Below are 18,084 nucleotides of genomic sequence, written 5' to 3' on the forward strand. Positions count from 1 at the left end.
ATTACTGGAAATAATATACAAACTGATGAGCTCACAGATCGATTTGAGTATCCAAGTGATTTTTTAATTTTCTTCTCACTCATAACCTTGATTATGAACTCCAGGTTAGAACTGAAAATCAGGGAAAATGAAAAATAACATCCAAACACAGTGAATTCCAATCAGGATTGCTTTAGATACCCAAATCTTCTCATACATAGTTTTATGAACCAGAGCACTAGATAACTACCAATATAGAAAGATCAATATGAAATAAATTTGTAAAGTGTTTTACTTACTCCACACTCATAACACCGAGATTTATCAAAATAGTTGCGCCTTCGGATGAACTCAGCAGCTCTTCCATTGTCAATAGCAATGCTTGCTTTGATTACTCTTCCAAATAACTAAATTGAAGTGGGGAAAGTGAGGCAAAATATAAATTCTGCAAATTACAGATTCTTTTTTTCCCCAAACTTCCAGTGTAATTTTTTAAAAGTTAATTTTAGTTACTTCAGAATAAGGATGCCTGCTTACCTGAAGCAAGTACTACTAAGCAATGAATGGGCCTCCTACCTTCTTTTTTTTGTCTTCTCTTTTCATTTGGGAAAGGTGAAGGCCAATGAAGCTCTATACCTTTTTCATTTCTTACATGTTTTCCCATGCAATCTACTGAATTCTTTTGGATTTTATTTTCATCTTTTATCCCCCTTTCTTCGAGTGAATGGGCAGAGAAGCAAGGTCTTTATGCTGCTTAGATGACTGGCCTACCTGCTTATTGTTTAGTGCCCTTGAACAGTTTTGTGCTGATTCTTTATCCAAAAACAAAATAAATGCAACACCTTTACTCTTCCTGGTATCTTTGTCTTTCATAATAGTAACTCTGAAAAGAAATAAAGAGAAGTATATTCATTAAGAAATCAAATGAGTATGAGTGAATACTTGGGAGGTACAAATAAAAGGAGCATGCTTAAATGCAAATACTTCAATGTGTAAAGTGAACTAATTTAGCAAATCAGTTATTTCTAAGTTATAGAAGACTTAGAAGGGCTGCAAAGAAAATATAGGGCAAATTTAACAAAATAAAAAGTATCTTAACCTTCTATTCCATCAAACTTAAATCAGTGGTTTAAAATGACATAAACTGGAGGGACAATGGAACCTTTAAGAAAAAGAATTTTTCTTAAAAGTTTCTTAAAAGTTTGTTAGCAAGAAAGGCAATGACATTTTTTAAATGAAAAAAAAATTACTTATACTTTCTCTGCCTTGTCTGACTAGACTTTTTAAAGTTCCCTGCTTACACTATGCTACGAATGACATATTAGGCCTTGAGAGAGGAGGTCCTGGATTCAAATCTGACCTCAGATACTTACTAGTTGTGTGCCCCTGGGCAAGCTATTTAACCCTAATAGCCTAGGCCTTTCTGCTCTTTGCCTTGGAACCAATACTTAGTATTGATTCTAAGAATAAAGGTTTTTTTTTTTTAATGGTATTGTCATCTGTCCCATTCCCTCTATTGTTTAGTTCCCTAACCTAGCACTGGCAGTTCAGAGCCCGCCTTTCCTGATGCTCCCAGTTGCAGCACTTGGAAGACTTTTGTTCCTGAAGGATTGTGGCCAAGCTGGCTGCTACTGCTTGAGGAAACTTCCCACAGCCTGGAAGCAGGGTTCTATGGCACTGGAAAGAGGGAGGGGGAATAAAGGGTACAGCATGGATTTGGGTATAAGCCCATGGCATGTCTTTGGGTCTGCCAGGTTTGTCTCCTTGCTAGGAGCATAAGAGGTTGAAAAGGGCTCTTTTTCTTTTCTTTTTCTTTTTTTAACCTTCCTTTGGATTCGAGTGTCCTCGATCATGGATACAGTTGACATTTCTTTGTCTTTGGCACATAATTTGTTTTGAAGAGGTCTGAAAGGATATTCCAAGGGATTTAAGAAAATGTTTAGTCTGTCATTTTATTGCTCACCTTTTAGCTAATTCTGAAAGAATATTTAGGTTGGAGATGTTTTATTTTTTATGGGTTTCCTTTGACTCCTAGTAAATGTGAAGATCGAGAAGTTAAGATTAATTTCACATTCTGGCAAAGAAGAATTATCCCACAGATATATTAGTTAAGCCATGCATCATGTATCACTGATAGATACACATATTCAGATATAAAACATTCTTAATTATTCTTTCAAAATAAGATGAAAATTTTGTTAGATTAAATTCTTAGGTAAGTGTAGCAGCTTTGATGCAAACCAGTCTGAACTTGATCCTTTCTAGCCAAGAGAATGATGCTGAGTATCTGGGCAATTTTTTCTTTGCTTAGAACCTTTGTTCTTTGGAATGATTCTAAGTTCTATATAAATATACATACTCACATGGAGATTCTCCAAAGAGCTTATTTCCTATTGTATTTTATAAATGCATTTCTTTATGTAGGAACTGGTTAGTATTAGTGAATGGATATTAGTGAAAAAATAAGATGCCCTATGTATTTAAGCTATATCTGGTTAAATATTTTGTTTTCCTAATTTGACTCATGATTATTTATTACAGTTTGGCAGTATTTGGCATGTTCTAGTGATTGTGAAAAACTGATAACAGACTGTATAGTAGAGCCTTGGTTGTTTACAAAATTTTTAAAAATCATATGAGTCATTTTTTATTGATGTATACTGAAATAGCTTGGTATTATATTTTTCAAGAATATGATTTAAATACACAACTGAGTTTTCCAAGAATACTTCTAGTCTCTAACTTGCTATACAAACACATGTTGCAGAAATCTGACACTGTAGAACAAAGTATCAAATGAAAATTTAATTTTGATTTAAAATCTATAATATAAACAATCTAATAATCCATAATAGTCCAAAACAAAATGCATTAATTAGATACAATTAATTTTCATGTTCTCATTATCACAGGATTTAAAAAATCTGGCATTTTCAATGAATGCTAAAAATCTGGAGCGAAGGGAGGAATGTATGACTTTTTAGGGATTCTACATAATTAGACTTAAGTATTAGCCACTAAATTTTATTATCTATACTCATAATAGTGCAAAGATAAATTAAATTTTAGTTTGTTAAATGTTTATGAGTGTCCTCCCAATGTGTACAGTATAAGAAAGAAATACTTTGAAAAAGTTCAGTTGAAGGCAAGGGCTAAAGTTGGTCTTGGTAACTTTGCATTTCCTTTCAATACATACAGTATATGTAATATCTGATTACTTTTGAGATTAGAATGAGTTCTAGAAGCCAAAATTTCATGTAAAAACATTGCAGGGATAGGATATGTAAATCTTTCAGGTTTTTTTTTTCATGTAAAGGTCACAGTAAAATTATGAGAAACATCTAAAACATCTTGTAAAGAGGCAAGTTAAAGTATCTATTATCACTGTGGGCTTTCCAGATACACCTGTGGTCTGCTGACAGCCTGACATAGTTTATGTGCTGTAGGTATGTGCACTATGATTTTGCTGTTCTGAATAATTTACCTCTGACATTTGGTTACTACTACTTGCTGACAAAAAATAATTTGAACACAGCACAAAAAAAATTAGTACATTCAAATCAGATGCATGAGTATAGCAACTATAAAAAAAAATAAGGCATTTCCTGAGTTAGTAAATTTCATAGGTAAAAAGCAATTTATTAATTGGGAGACTTTATCCACAGTTGCCTCTGAATGTCATCAGGAAAATTATGTTCAGTAAATGATAGTCAAGTAGTAATCCCTCTGTCCCTACTGAATTGGAGAGATATGGTTGTTTCATAATAGTTTAGTGCTGGGAGCTGTCAGGTCACTCATGGAAGCCAGGAGGTCATAAAGTGACTCCTTGGCAGGATGGAATTGCCCCCTCAGTATGACTTCTCTCAACATCTGTTTCTAATGGAATTGATATGATTATTGTCCTCTCCCTAGTCTCTGAAAAAGTAATATAAGAGCAAAATACTTGCACACTATTCCCTCAAAATATCACCAAAAGATCAGACTCACAAAACCAAATCCAAAAGACTGTCATGGGTTAACTTTTGCTTAGGTACATAATTCTCAGCAAAAGCTGTGCTTACAAGCCGTGCCCAGATATCCCCTACTCCCATGCCCTGAAACTTATTTTTCTAAGCTAATACATAAATTATTCATAAGGAAAGGCCTATACAAAATGCTTTGGTACACCATGCTTCATCATGCCTCAGTGAACTGATTTTACCAACCAGAACCCTCCTTGAAAAACTCCCTAACAAACCCTGAAAAATGATCAATCTAATATTAAATCTGAATTATGTTTTTAGTACCCCTTTGATCTCTCATTTTCACTGCTATGATTGTTAATTGTCTTCAGGATTTCTAATGGATTATCTTTTTTTATTAAAGGTAATAAGTGATTTTCCTTGATTATATGTAAGCTCAAGCTCCTTACAGGCCAATGAGAAAATTAAGCCACCTGTGATTAATGGGTCACAGGTGACAAATCATTTATCTTGTGTAAAACCATTGTGTATCCTCTCAGAATCAATAGTTACAATAATAGAATACAGAATGATCTCAGAATGTTAATCAAATGATTTGTGAAAAGTTAATGTATCACCTATCCAATCATCTTTATTTGAACATGTATGTTGAATAATGAAGCTATGTGACAAGAAAATGGGTATAAAAATAAAGGCTAAACCTGGGCATGGCAAAGCAGCTACTTCATGCAGAGCTTTGCCCTGGGCGGATACACACACACACTGCCGCCTTCTGTCTCTCATTTCCGCCTTGCCACTCCACCTGCCAAGGACCCCCTGGAGCCATGGGTTTGGCTGGTTCTGAGATCATGACAGTTTTATTAAGTATAATTTACTAACATCTTTGGACCAATGAAATACAAGTCATGAACTTTCAAAAACTTGTTCAACACATCTGCTTGAAAGTTATATTTTCCTTTCAAACCCAACATTACTAAAATGCATTTAGCACCACTTCTCCTAAATTGCAACCTTTTCCAGTGAATTGTAAGGTAAAGATGTGGTCCATTATTGAATATTGCCAATGCCTTTTGTATCTTCCTCTCCTTCGGATGCATCATCTGTCGATGTAAGCACAATTTTGTTTTCTTTAGCACGTATGTCTTCTAGATACACGATTCAACTAGGTTCTTTCCTCCATCTTTGTCCTTTTTATTGCTATTCCAATCTCCTCTATAAAAGCACATTCAGATTGATTTTAGGGTTGACTCTACTATCATTATTGATAGGTAAATCAATTTGTCATAAAGATTTTAATAATCTTTTTACTTTTTCTTGAATTTAGTCCTCTTCCCATAACTCCCCACCCTTTATTCCTTTATCTTCTCTTCATTTGTTGTGAAGTCTTTTAAGGGTACCAATAGCTCATAAATTTCTGAGAAGAGATAGGAATCTGGGTCTCTTAAAAAAAAAATTCAACAAATTAAGAATTTATTTTGTACAAGGCATTGTGCCTAGTTAGTCCTGCCCCAAAGTGCTCAACTAAAGAACCCCAACTATCTCCCTGTGGCAAAGAGGCCCTGAACTATCCTCACATTCTCCAACTTTTCACAGCTGGAATAAACCTTGTCAAGAATTCCATCCAGGGGGCAGCTAGGTAGCTCAGTGGATTGAGAGTCAGGCCCAGAGATGGGAGGTCCTTTGTTCAAATCTGACCTCAGACACTTCCTAGCTCTGTGACCCTGGGCAAGTCACTTAACCCCATGGCCTAGTTCTTACCACCCTTCTGCCTTGGAACCAATATACAGTATTGATTCTAAGATGGAAGGTAAGGGTTTAAAAAAAAAGAATTCCATCCAATAAAAATTTGTTAAGTGCCTATACATGTAAAACATGGTGATAGGTAAATGGAGATATTAAAACAAAAAGTTAATAGTCTATGGCCTCAAAAAGCTTACATTATAATATAAAACAAAGTTAGAAACGGAAGACAAATAAATAGGAATGATTCTGCCATTTAAGTACTTACAGTCTCAGTTTCTTATTTTTTTGCTAGAGATAATAATGTTTGGTCTTACAAGGTACTTCTGAAGCTAAGATTGATGACATGTAAAATGCCTTTTAAGTTATGTGATCTTGACTATGATTCCTTAGAGCCTGTTTCTGTCTGTAGTTTGCCTTTCTGACCTGCAAGTTCTGAATTTTGGCTATGATATTCCTGCTTGGTTTCAGTTTGGGATTTCTTTGAGGTAACGAATATGTTCATTCTCTTTTTACTTTGCTCTCTGGTTCCAATGAATCTAAACAGTTTAATCTTATGATTTCTTGAAACATAGTATACAGATTTTTTATTTGGTCATATTTTTCAGAATCTAGTGATTTTAAAATTCTCTTTCAAACTATTTTTCAGGTCTCCAGAAATGTCAACCTCAAAGTTATTTCTCCAGCATGCCCCAGGAAACTCATTATTTAGATAACTTCATCATCATCTAAGATGTCATCAGCCTTGGTACTCCACCTCTTCACTACCCATGGCCTCTCTGATTGGAGGGTAGAGTGACAAATACCACTTCCATTTAAGAAGAGATATCAGTTCAGATTGTTTGCCTGGCTTTTCTACCTTTGGTCTTCCCTGACAGACTTCTCTACCATGTTCCCGAGTTGGGTACCTCCCACATTCCCCTGTGACTAGGCTCCCTCCCCTTCTCCCTCCTGCCCCAACCACATTTTGTGTTTTGTCTTCCTCCTTAGATTGTAAGCTACTTATGAGCAGGAAATGACTTTTTTTGTATTTATTTTCCCAGCATGGTGCCTGGCCAATAGCAGATGCTTAATAAATGTTTGCTGACTTACTGGTTGGTCATTTTTGGAAGTAGATACTTTAAACATAATATTTTCCCTGTATCTTTTGAATTTTTCTAATATCTATTTCCTCATGGAATTACTGAATTCCATTTGCTCCATTTCATTTATCAAGTTCTGTCCTAACTACTTGAGTAAGGTTGTGAAGGTTTTAAATTTCAAATCTAGCCTTTCTAAATGTGTGTCCCTGGGCAAGTCACCTAATCCCAATTGTCTAGTCCTTACCACACTTCTACCTTGGAACCAACACATAGTACTTACATATGATATGGCGTCTGATACTTGGTATCAATTCTAAGACAGAACGTAAAGTTTTATACCAAGCTACTTTTTGGTTGTACTTCAAATTTGAAGAAAACTGACACCACCCTAATTCTCCCTCTTCCCAAACCCTCTCCTCAACAATAACTCATTAATTTTATCTAGTTTCATTTCTCAAAGACACTCTTATAGACCCTGGGGCAAAACCATTTTTTTTTTGTTTTGCAGAGGTTCATCTTATACTTATTATGGAATTATAACTCTTTTCTCCTGGTTTATTTCTTGAGCTTCATTAACCTACATATTTCTTTATTGTACGCACAGTTTTCTTCCATTTACTGTAAAGATTAAAATTTAGGGGAGACTGAGGCAGGTAGAAATTAGTTTCTCTCTGCAAGGAGTATTATATTTTATGAGGTTTATTAAAGGTTGAGAATTTAAGAATATACAAGTAAGAAAAAACACGTGCCTAGGCCAGAGGCCTAGACAAGACCTCACCTACATTATGGAAAGAGCCACGTCTGCCCCAAAACAGAAGTCCAAAAGAGCCACAAAAGCCTTTGCAATCAGGTTAAATCCCTTCTCGATCTCGGCCCACCTCTGAATTCCCGTGAGATTACAAAGCATTTTGGGGAAGTGGAACAAGGGCTTGTGGGGATTGAAGTCCAGAGTTCGAGTCTATTTTTACATTATTTATATCTCGGGTTTCAATTCCTAGATTAGGTCTGTGTGCCACAACTAGCCTCTGCTCCCTTTGGCACTTTTATTTGAGGAGAGCAGGATTTGTTTGGGTGAGTCTCCTCTGAGGGCTGGATGCTACTTTCACTGAAGTTTTAGATGTGGTGGTTCAGATCAGTCCCCACCCTCTGATTCAATTACTGGTTTCTGTCTTCATCTCTTGAAGCCAAACAGGAATGCTGGCCATGGCTTATTGCCTTTTCTTTGCATAAACACCAACTACAAGTCAGTTCAATCCTCTGCTGTAGTTTGACTAGTTTCAATCAGTTGTCAAAGATTGTGTTGGTCTCAGGCTTCATAGAGAGCTTCATTTTTGCAGGTTACCTGGAAGATGATCTGGCTTGTTCTCTTATCTTGTTGTCAATGAGAGTGGTGGCTTTAGAGCCTTGGGGGAATGCCAAAGGTTAGAGGGTAGAACATGGATGATGATCTAGTGAAGGACACTGAGAAGGAAGTCAGACAAACAGAAGGAGAACCAATAAAAAGTAGTCATTAAAGTATATATAGAGGGGAATATCTAGAAGGATGTTCGATAATGTCAAAAGTTGCCAAGAGGTCATGAAAAGACCATTTAGTTTAGCAATTAAGAATTTTTCAAAGGCTTAGAGAGAATATTTTTAGTTGCTGAATGGAGAAGCCAGAGTGCAAGGGTCTCAGAAGAAGCTGGGAAGTGAGTAAAGGGAAATAATGAGTACACATGACTTTTTAATAGAATGTGGCTGTGAAAGGGAGGGAAGCTATAAGACAAAGACTGGCCTCTGAAGGAGTCAGGTTTAAAGTGTAGATGGATAGGGGTAGACACTTACATTTTTTTATACAATGGCAAAGGTTCCAATAGCTAAAGAAAGATACTCTTAAGAGGGACAAGACAGGAGGGAATAATATAGGAGGCTTGAGAAGAGAAAAAAAGATTCAGAACTACTTGGGGTGGGGGTGGGGGGATATGTGATAGAAAGTCAGTCAGGGAAAATTATAGGAGTACTTTGTAGCAGTAAGTGCCCAAGTGGGCTGCAATAATGTAATAGATCTGGCCAGCATAGTTATATGCCTTCATTTAGTGATAGTCAGTAATATACAAGTAGAAACAAAGAAGGTGGATGGAGGAGGAAATTCAGGATTAGGTTTTAGCAAGGCTTTACCTCACAACTAGCAAATTATCAAAGATGATAAGAAATTGAAACAATCACTGTTGTGGCAATAGGAAGATAGGTACACTTTAATAATGTTGGTGGAACTATAAATTGATCCAACTGTTTTGTATTAGAAAAGTAACTAAACCTTTTACTTTTTTTTTTAAACCCTCACCTTCCATCTTGGAATCAATACTGCATATTGGTTCCAAGGCAGAAGAGTGGTCAGGGCTAGGCAATGAGGGTTAAGTGACTTGTCCAGGATCACACATCTGGGAAGTGTCTGAGGCCAGAATTGAACCCAGGACCTCCCCTCTCTAGGCCTGCCTCTCAATCCACTAAGCCACCCAGCTGCTCCCTAAACCATTTACTTTTAATCAATTCATCAACAAGTATTTACTAATATTTTACAGGTACTGCAGTAGGTGCTGGGGATACAAATTCAAAAATGAAATAGTCATTGCCCTCAAAAGACTTATATTCTACTGAGGAGAAAATGTGTGCATATAAGAATATGCAAAAATATTACAAGGTAATTGGAGAGGAGGGCTAGCACTTAGGAGATCAGAAATGCTTCAGGTAGGCAGTATTTAACATGAGTTTTGAAGGAGATTAGGGATTCTAAGAGGTAGAGATAAGAAGCACATGCCATGCAAGGAAGACAGCCAGTACAAATGTACAGAGCTTAGAGATGAAGTGTCATGTGTGAAGAACAGTAAAAAGGTCATTTGGCTGAAGAATTTATGAAGGGGTATAATGTGTAATAAGACCAGAAATGTGGAATGGGGACCACTTGTGAAGAGCTTTAAAAGCACATGAAGGAGTTTGTAGTTGAACCCAATGGTCATAAGGAGCGATTGAGTAGAGGAGCGACACAGACTGATCAAAAACTCACTTTGGCCTCTTTGTAGAGGATACAATGGAGAAGAGAGACAAATTAGGAGGCTATTACAGGAAACCTGGAAAGAGGGGGCCTGAAATCTAGTTCATAGGGGTTATGTGAGTAGAGAGAAGTGGACACATTCAATAGATGCTGTAGAATTAGAATGAAACTGTCTTAGAAATTTAATAGTTGAGGGAGAATTAAGAGTTAAGAATGGGGAGCAGCTGGGTGGCTCAGTGGATTCAAAGCCAGACCTAGAGATGGGAGGTGCTGGTGCAAATGTAGCCTCAGACACTTCCTAGCTGTGTGACCCTGAGCAAGTCATTGCCTAGCCCTTACCACTCTTCTGCCTTGGAACCAATAAACAGCATTGATTCTAAGACAGAACGTATGAGTTAAAAAAAAAAAAGAGTTGAGAATGACACTAAGATTTTGAACCTAGGTGATAATAAAGATGGTAGCGGACAGAAACGGAAGATCAGCTAGCAATTAGGTTTAAGGGGAAAGATAATGAGTTGTTTTGGACACATTGAGTTTTGATATTTCCTATAGGAAATCTAATTTTAAATGCTCAATTTTTGACATTATAAATATCCAAGTTTTGAGATTTTTACAAGAAATCTAATTTTAAAGGCCCAATAGGTATGTCTTGATGGATACTGAAATTCAGGAGAAATACTAAGGCTGGATGTATTGATCTGGGAACCATCTATATAAAGATATGAAACCCATTGCAACCAACAAAGTCAGCAAATGAGAAAGTATAGATAGAAAAGGGCCCAGAACAAAGCTTGAGGGATATCGAGAGTTAGGAGGCACAATAAACATGAAGGGGAGGGAAATGGGGAAGGAAAGAGGGAAGAGCACTCTTAGAAAAGTGGGAGGAGAGGGGACCAAACGTATAAGGAGAAAGATTGGCCTTAGTAAGGATAAGTTATTTCCTTACCAGTGATTAATGTAAAAGTAGGAAAGAATAGAGAATGGTTTTGAGATGTAGAAAATGGGAGAAGAGAAAGCATACACTCTGAACTTTTATTTCATATATACCCCAAAGAGTTCACAAAAATCAACGGATTTTAAACTTAAAAGGGACCTCAGCATTCATTTTGTAAAACCTATAACTGAAGAAGAATCAATATTACAATATATCTGACAAAAAGGGGCAGCTTTTGCCTGAAGATCTTGGTAAGGAGGAACAATTAACCTCTATTCTTTTGAATAGCTCTAATTATTTAGACTTTTTTTTTTATATTAAGCCCAAACTGGTTCCTTGCAACTTTTTATCTAAAGGAAGAAGGAAGACTCCCATATGTATAAAAATAAATGTAGCAGCACTTTTTTTGTGGTAGCAAAAACCAAATAAAAATGTATGAAGAAACTATTGTGCGTATGTAAATAGAATGAAACAATATGCCAAACTTTTTTTTTTTAATCATGGTCCCCTATTAATAATGAATCTCTATAATGAACTGAAGGGATTCAAAGGAACTTGAAAAGAATGAGGTACAGTTAAAGGAGTACTGGATTTGTAGTCACAGGACTCTTGATTTTTGCTGTGTTAACTTATTATCTGTTTAACTTTGGGCAAGTCATTTAACCTATCTGGGACTCAATTTACTCATCTATAAAATCAGGAGGTTGGATTACATATCTAAGTCCCTTCCAGCTCTAAATCTATGATCCTATACAGGGTATTTGTATAAAATGATCCAGAGTAAAGTAAGTATAGCTAAAACCAACAATCTATTCAAAGGCTAGACTAATGCAAACAAAAATAAACCTAAAAGGTGCTGAGCTCAGATTAACTTCAAAGTCCAATTTTAGTTTTGAAAAACAGATGATGAACTATATCTTCTTTTTGGTAGAAAAGTGTTTATTTGATCTACTATCTGTGCTGATTAGTTCTGCATATTTCTTTGCTACAAAAGAGGATTCAATGCAGGGAGTGGGTGGGAGATGAATGAGAAAGGAATATCGGGAAATGATTTCAGTGTAAAAACAAAAAGACTCAATAAAACTTATCACCCTCTAGTAACCAAAATATATGATTAACCAGAATTCCTAGCATTCTGTCATCATGACAAGTAATTATTTATTATAGCTGGACTGATTTTGTTTTTGTTTAGTTTTGTCTAGTTTGTTCGTTTTATCTGTGATTTCACTGGTATAGAATCTTCTGTCGAGAGAAGTCTAACTGTGCATGCTGACAACTATTCTGCAGTTTATAATCTTAGAGGGCTGTGTGGAAATACTCAGAAATTAAGTAACTTTACTAGCCAGTATGCCTCAAAAGTGGGACTTGAACACAGGTTGTCCTAACTTCAAGGTCAGTTCTTTATTTACTATACTATGCTGGCTTCCGTATAGCATTAAGATGTTAAACAGAAATGAAAGCATGTTAAAAAAAAGTTTAGGAAACTTTAACATTAAGATGGATACTCACTTTACAACTTTTCCATATTTGGAAAATATCTGCAATAAAGACCACAAAGGGAGACAATTCATTCTAACACCATACATGTGAATATGCCAGTCATCACAAATACTAAAATGATTAAATTCTTCTTTAGTTAAAGTCACAAAGAATTCAACAATTCAGTTTTAAAATGAAGGTCTAAGACAAAGAAAATAAGCTTGAGGATTTTTTTTTTACTGCCAATTGCTATGGCATATCTTTCCAATTTTATTAGTTGGGCTTTTGAATGTTCTATTGAGTATGTGGGAATATACTGGTGCCCATGCATAAAGGTGAATACACTAATTCCTCCATAAAGGAGGAACTCGCTTTCTTTCCTCATGCTAGAATGGTGCTCTATACACAGCAGGCACTTAAAAGTTTGATAATTTGAATTGAATGTCAATGGTACTGATGCTACTGTAAAACAAATCTACCTCCTTCTCTTTACGGGAAAAAAATTCCAGTTTCAAAGTCTAGGGAAAAATCACAAGGAGGTTTATAATTGTTTAGATCAATGGTGGCAAATTCAAATCGAAACTGATCCCTCTTGCCACATATTGACTTAGAAAATTACAAATTAATATTATTTATATTGTAACTATATATTTATTCTATCAAAAGTTTTCCAATTAGATTTTTATTTTAAAAATAAATTTATTTTATGTGCATTTATAATTTACTACTCACAACAAAAGCATTTTTTAAAAAAGAAATTCTTATTAACCTGCATAGTCAGTAATACAAATTTCCCCATCTCAATTACATTTTAATCAGATTTGGTAACACCTGTGGTCCAGACAATATTTTGTTAATTTAGGAAAAACAAACCAAAGCATCAGTAAAGAAGATGGGAGAAAATTGCAGAATATAAGGTACCTACTTCCAGATCATTCAGCATAATTAATAAGTGGTACCTAGAGGCACTGTATAGCAGAAATATAGTTGAATAAAGTATTTTCTAAATGCCCCATCTTTTAAGAATGGTCACTGTTTAATTTTTACAGATATTTCTCATATATGTACAGTCATACATGCATTAAACATTGGAAACACAAAATGCATTTAAGTAATAAACTGGCAATTCTGCCAGGATATACTTTGTTCATTTAGGACCCCAATATAGATTATATAGACTTCAGGAAAGGTATTTAGAGATAAATCTGCTTACCCTGTATAAGTCATTGTTTGTCAGAGAAAAAGGCAAGTTGGATACATACACAGTACTTTTACTTGGTGCTAATCCACCACTCATTTCTGTATCAAGAAGGAAAAAAAAGATGTAATCATAATCAGTTCAAATACAGATATGTCATTTTTTAAAAAAACCCTTACCTTCCGTCTTAGAATCAACACTGTTTATTGGTTCTAAGGCAGAAGAGTGGTAAGGGCTAGGCAATGGGGGTCAAGTGATTTGCCCAGGGTCTCATGGCTAGGAAGTGTCTGAGATCAGATTTGAACCCAGGACCTCCCATCTCTGGGCCTGGCTCTCAATCCACTGAGCTACCCAGCTGCCCCCTAGATATGTCATTCTAAAAAAACACAAGACACAGAAGATTTAAGTTTGCAGATCTGGTAGGGCTTTTTAAAATAAAATCTGAAGATTAGATTTCAGGGGATTTATGATACCTAGTGTAAACACTTGCAAATTATCAACATTAAAAAGCAATTGCTCTAATCCAGTGATCTCCAAACTTTTTTGTTCATTCTCCTCTATCAGTAAAGCTTTTAAAATCATGTAACCCCAATATATGTATATTTACTTATTTAAAAATTATATTAATGTACAACTGTACAAATAATTATATATATTATAAAACACAAAAAAGATATTTAAAAATATTAGATCAAAAAGATCAAATGATTTTTTATTGAAGAGTAAAAAGGTAATCATTAGAGTTTACAGAATATGGGAATGACATGGTCAGATCCATATTTTAGGAAAATCACTTTAGCAGCTGTATGGAAGATGGATCCAAGTGAAAAAAGACTTGAAGCAAGAAGAGCAATTAGTAGTTTATTACAATGGTCCAGGGGAGAGAAAATAAGGGCCCGAACTAGGATGGTCATTATGTTGGTGAAGAAAAGGGGACACAGAAGTGAGAGAAATTATAAAAGTATAAATGTTAAGATTTGGAGGTAAGAGAGAATGAAAAGTCCAGGATGACATCAAGGTTTCATACTTTCCTTGATAGAAAATAAGGAAGCAGGGAAAGGTAATTTAATGAGATTTAATATTAACCCATCTACACCACTGTATTTTCTGATGTCAAAACTTTTAGTGCCAGTTGAATCTCCTCATACACTCACCAAATATTTTTCTTCTGAATGGCCTAATTTATGTTTGTTGAGTTGTTTTCTGAACTCTGCCACACTAATTACATTTTTAGGGTTTCTCCCCTATCAACTCAATATATCTAAAATGGAACACATTATCCTTCCCCTCAAACCTACTGCTTCCAAACCTCTCTACTTCTGTTAAGGACATCCTCCCAATCACCCAGGCTTACAGGCAAGGTGTCATCCTCAAACCCTCACTCTGTCTTGCTCCAAATATTTAATCTGTTGCTAAAGCCCATTAATTTTACCTTTGCAGGATCTTACACACAACCCTTCTTTCCTCTGACACTGCTGCCTCATTAATACAGGCCCTCATCACTGCATGCTTAGACTATTGCAAAAGACTACTGATTGGGCCTGCTTGAAGTCTCTCTCCACCTTCCCCAATCTTCACTCAGCTATCAGATTAATCTTCCCAAAGCACAGATCTTACCTTCCATTCTCCCCATTAGAACTCCTGTGGTTCCCTATCATCTCCAGAGTCAAATATACAAATCCTCTGGCATTCAGAAGTCTTCCAAGCCTGGCTCCCTCTTGTCTTTCCACCCTTCTACCCCTAATATAGACTTATCAATCCGGTGATACTGCCTTCCTTGCTGTTCCTCTTACAAGATACTCCAAATCCAGACATTTTCCCTGGCTGTTCAACATGTTGTTAATAATCCTTCTCCTTGGCTCCACTTCCTGGCTCCCTTCACGTCCCAGATAAAATCCTTTCTTCTATATGAAGCCTTTTTTGATAAACCTTCCTGCTACATACTTCCCAATATCAATTATCTCCTATGTATCCAGCTTATGTATATATAGTTGTTTACGATCTTATCAGCACTATTAATCTATATGTTCCTTGAAGAAAAAACTCTCTAGAAAGTGGTGGGAAAATGGAGGTGGAATGTTACTTCACCTGCAGTTTAGGTCTCCAGGTATTTAAAAAGAGTCAATAATTTTCACTTTAGGTGTGGGCTCTATAGGGTAAGATATCTGAGGAGGAAAAAGGAATTTTAGGTGTTCTTACCGAGTATTTATGTTCACTTCAGATTGGGTCCCGAGCAAGGACTGGTTTTAAACATTTGTGTGTTCATGTGTGTGTGTAAAACCCCCCAACTTTCTGTCTTAGTAAGAACTCTAAGACAGAGGAGCAAGGGTTATACAACAAGGGCTAGGCAATGGAGGGGTTAAGTGACTTGCCCAAGCTGGTGGAATTGTCAACTGATAAAACCATTCTGGAGAGTAATATGGAACACCACATCCAAAGGGCCATAAAACTAGGCATACTCCTTGATCCAGCAATATCACTAATGATCTGTATACCAAGGAGATCTGAGACAGGGGGAAAAGTACCTACTTGTAAAAAAAAAATATTTTTAGCAGATCTTTCAGTGGTGGCAAAGAAATGAAAACTGAGGGGGTGTCCATTAATTGGGGAAAGGCTGAACAAGTTGTGGCATTTGGTTGTAATGGAACACTATTGCACCATAAGAAATGACAAACAGAATGATATGGAAACAGAAAAATATGGAAAGACTTATCTATGAACTGATGCAAAGTAAAGTGAGCAGTACTACGAGAATAGCATATATAGGAACAGAAATAGTGGATGATGATCAACTGTGAAGGACTAAACTATTATCAGCAAAACAAGGTCCCAAAATAATCCCAAGGGACTTGTGATAAAGAAATGCTATCCACAACCAAAGAGGTAACTACTGGAATCTGATTGAAGATTAAAGCATGCCATTTTTCATTCCCTAATGAGTTTTTTTTTTAATTTTATATGTGATATGTGTCTTCTGTCAGGGCATAGGGAATATGGAAATATGTATTCCATGAAAGTACTACATTATACTATTTACTACTGGGTTGGGGGAGGTGAATGGAGAGAGAGAATCTGAATCACAAAATGTCAGAAAACCTGTTTCTACATGCAAAAACTTGTTTCTACATGTAATTACAAAAAGAAAATTTAAAAAAAAAGTTAACTTCCTCAATGTCTTCTGAAGGCATTAAGAATTTGAACAAATGATGTTCCACATCATCATACAGCTCCTTCTAATTGTTAAAATATATTTATTTTTCTAGGTTTCTCTGGTCCTTTGTATTTGCATTTCAAAGTTCCTTTTTGTTTCAGGTCTTTTCATTAGAAATGCTTAATTCTATTCCACTAAAGATTCTTTTTTTTCCCCTCAGTCCTCTACAGAATGATATTTAACTTCTAAGAGTAAGTTATTCTAGGTTTTAAGCCCTTATCTTTTGCCTTTTGGGATAGTATTATACCGTAAGAGTTTATCCCATGGTAAAATCTTCCAAGTCTTGTGGTGTGATCCTGACTGTAGTATACTGGTACCTGAATTCTTTTCTGGATGCTTGCAATAATTTTTGTTTTATGTGGAAGCTCTAGATTTTGGCTATGTCATTTCATTTATGGCTTTTCTTTTTGAAGTTTCATTCAGGAGCTGATCAGTGGATTCTATCTTTAATATGCAATCTGGTCCTATGAAATCAAACAAAGAGGATAAAGAACTACATGTGCAAATATATTTATAGAAGCTCATTTTGTTGGGGCAAAAGCTTGGAAATCTAGGAGATGTTCATCATTTAGGACTTAGAATATGAATGTAAGGGCATATTTGAGTGCTGTAAGACATAATCGAAATGATACTTTTTAGAGAAACCTGGCAATAATCATATGAATTGACTCGTTATGCGAAATTAACAACATTGTAAGGAAAATCAACTAAGAAAGTTATAACAATTGTGTTCTATCCGATGATCAATCATAATTCTAGAGACTTTGTGAAAAGACATACTAAGCACTTCCTGACAGTGATCCAATGAACTCAAAGGGCATACTGAGACATAGTTTCAGGCAAGGTCACTGTGGGAATTCAGTTGTATTTTTTTTTTAAACCCTTACCTTCCATCTTGGAGTCAATAGTGTGTATTGGCTCCAAGGCAGAAGAGTGGTAAGGGCTAGGCAATGGGGGTCAAGTGACTTGCCCATGGTCACACAGCTGGGAAGTGTCTGAGGCCAGATTTGAACCTAAGACCTCCCGTCTCTAGGCCTGGCTCTCAATCCACTGAGCCACCCAGCTGCCCCCCAGTTGAATTTTTAATGTAATTTTTATATGTAATGGAGACAGATTAAGGCTTTTCCAATGAGAAGATGAGACTTTGATGTCCATTACTACTACTATTTGATATTATGCTAGAAATGTTATGGGTGGCACAGTGGAAATATATTGGCTTATAGTCTCAAATATGTCCCAAGACACTTACTGTTGTGTGACCCTGGGCAAGCCACTTAACCCTATTTGCCTCAGTCTCTTCATCTATAAAATAATCTGGAGAAGAAAATCACAAACTACTCCAATATCTTTGCCAAGAAAACCCCAATAAGGTCACAAAGAGCTGAAAACAACTGAAAATTATTTAAAAACCTAGAAATGTTACCTATAACAATGTTAGAAGTTTTGTTTTCTTTCTTTCAATTTGGGG

At 35.8% G+C, this 18,084-nt stretch overlaps 1 protein-coding gene across 4 annotated transcripts in view; it reads right to left on the reverse strand.

The window, feature by feature from the left end:
• The window catches only part of ZCRB1 (zinc finger CCHC-type and RNA binding motif containing 1), a 39,067-nt gene that overhangs the window by 15,520 nt on the left and 5,463 nt on the right, over window positions 1-18,084 (reverse strand). The window contains exons 2-5 of one of the 4 annotated variants that reach the window (XM_001362107.4): window positions 13,421-13,506; window positions 12,238-12,266; window positions 751-862; window positions 279-386 (exon numbers count right to left, since the gene is read on the reverse strand). In XM_001362107.4, the coding sequence (XP_001362144.1) occupies window positions 279-386; window positions 751-862; window positions 12,238-12,266; window positions 13,421-13,504 (333 nt within the window). In that variant the 5' untranslated portion in view covers window positions 13,505-13,506. Of the gene's footprint in view, window positions 1-278; window positions 387-750; window positions 863-4,952; window positions 5,195-12,237; window positions 12,267-13,420; window positions 13,508-18,084 lie in introns of those variants that run through there. The other 3 variants (XM_007503149.2, XM_056798998.1, XM_007503150.3) reach the window with 3 other exon arrangements.

Source organism: Monodelphis domestica, chromosome 5, assembly GCF_027887165.1.
Source record: "Monodelphis domestica isolate mMonDom1 chromosome 5, mMonDom1.pri, whole genome shotgun sequence".
Taxonomy (NCBI): Eukaryota; Metazoa; Chordata; class Mammalia; order Didelphimorphia; family Didelphidae; genus Monodelphis; species Monodelphis domestica.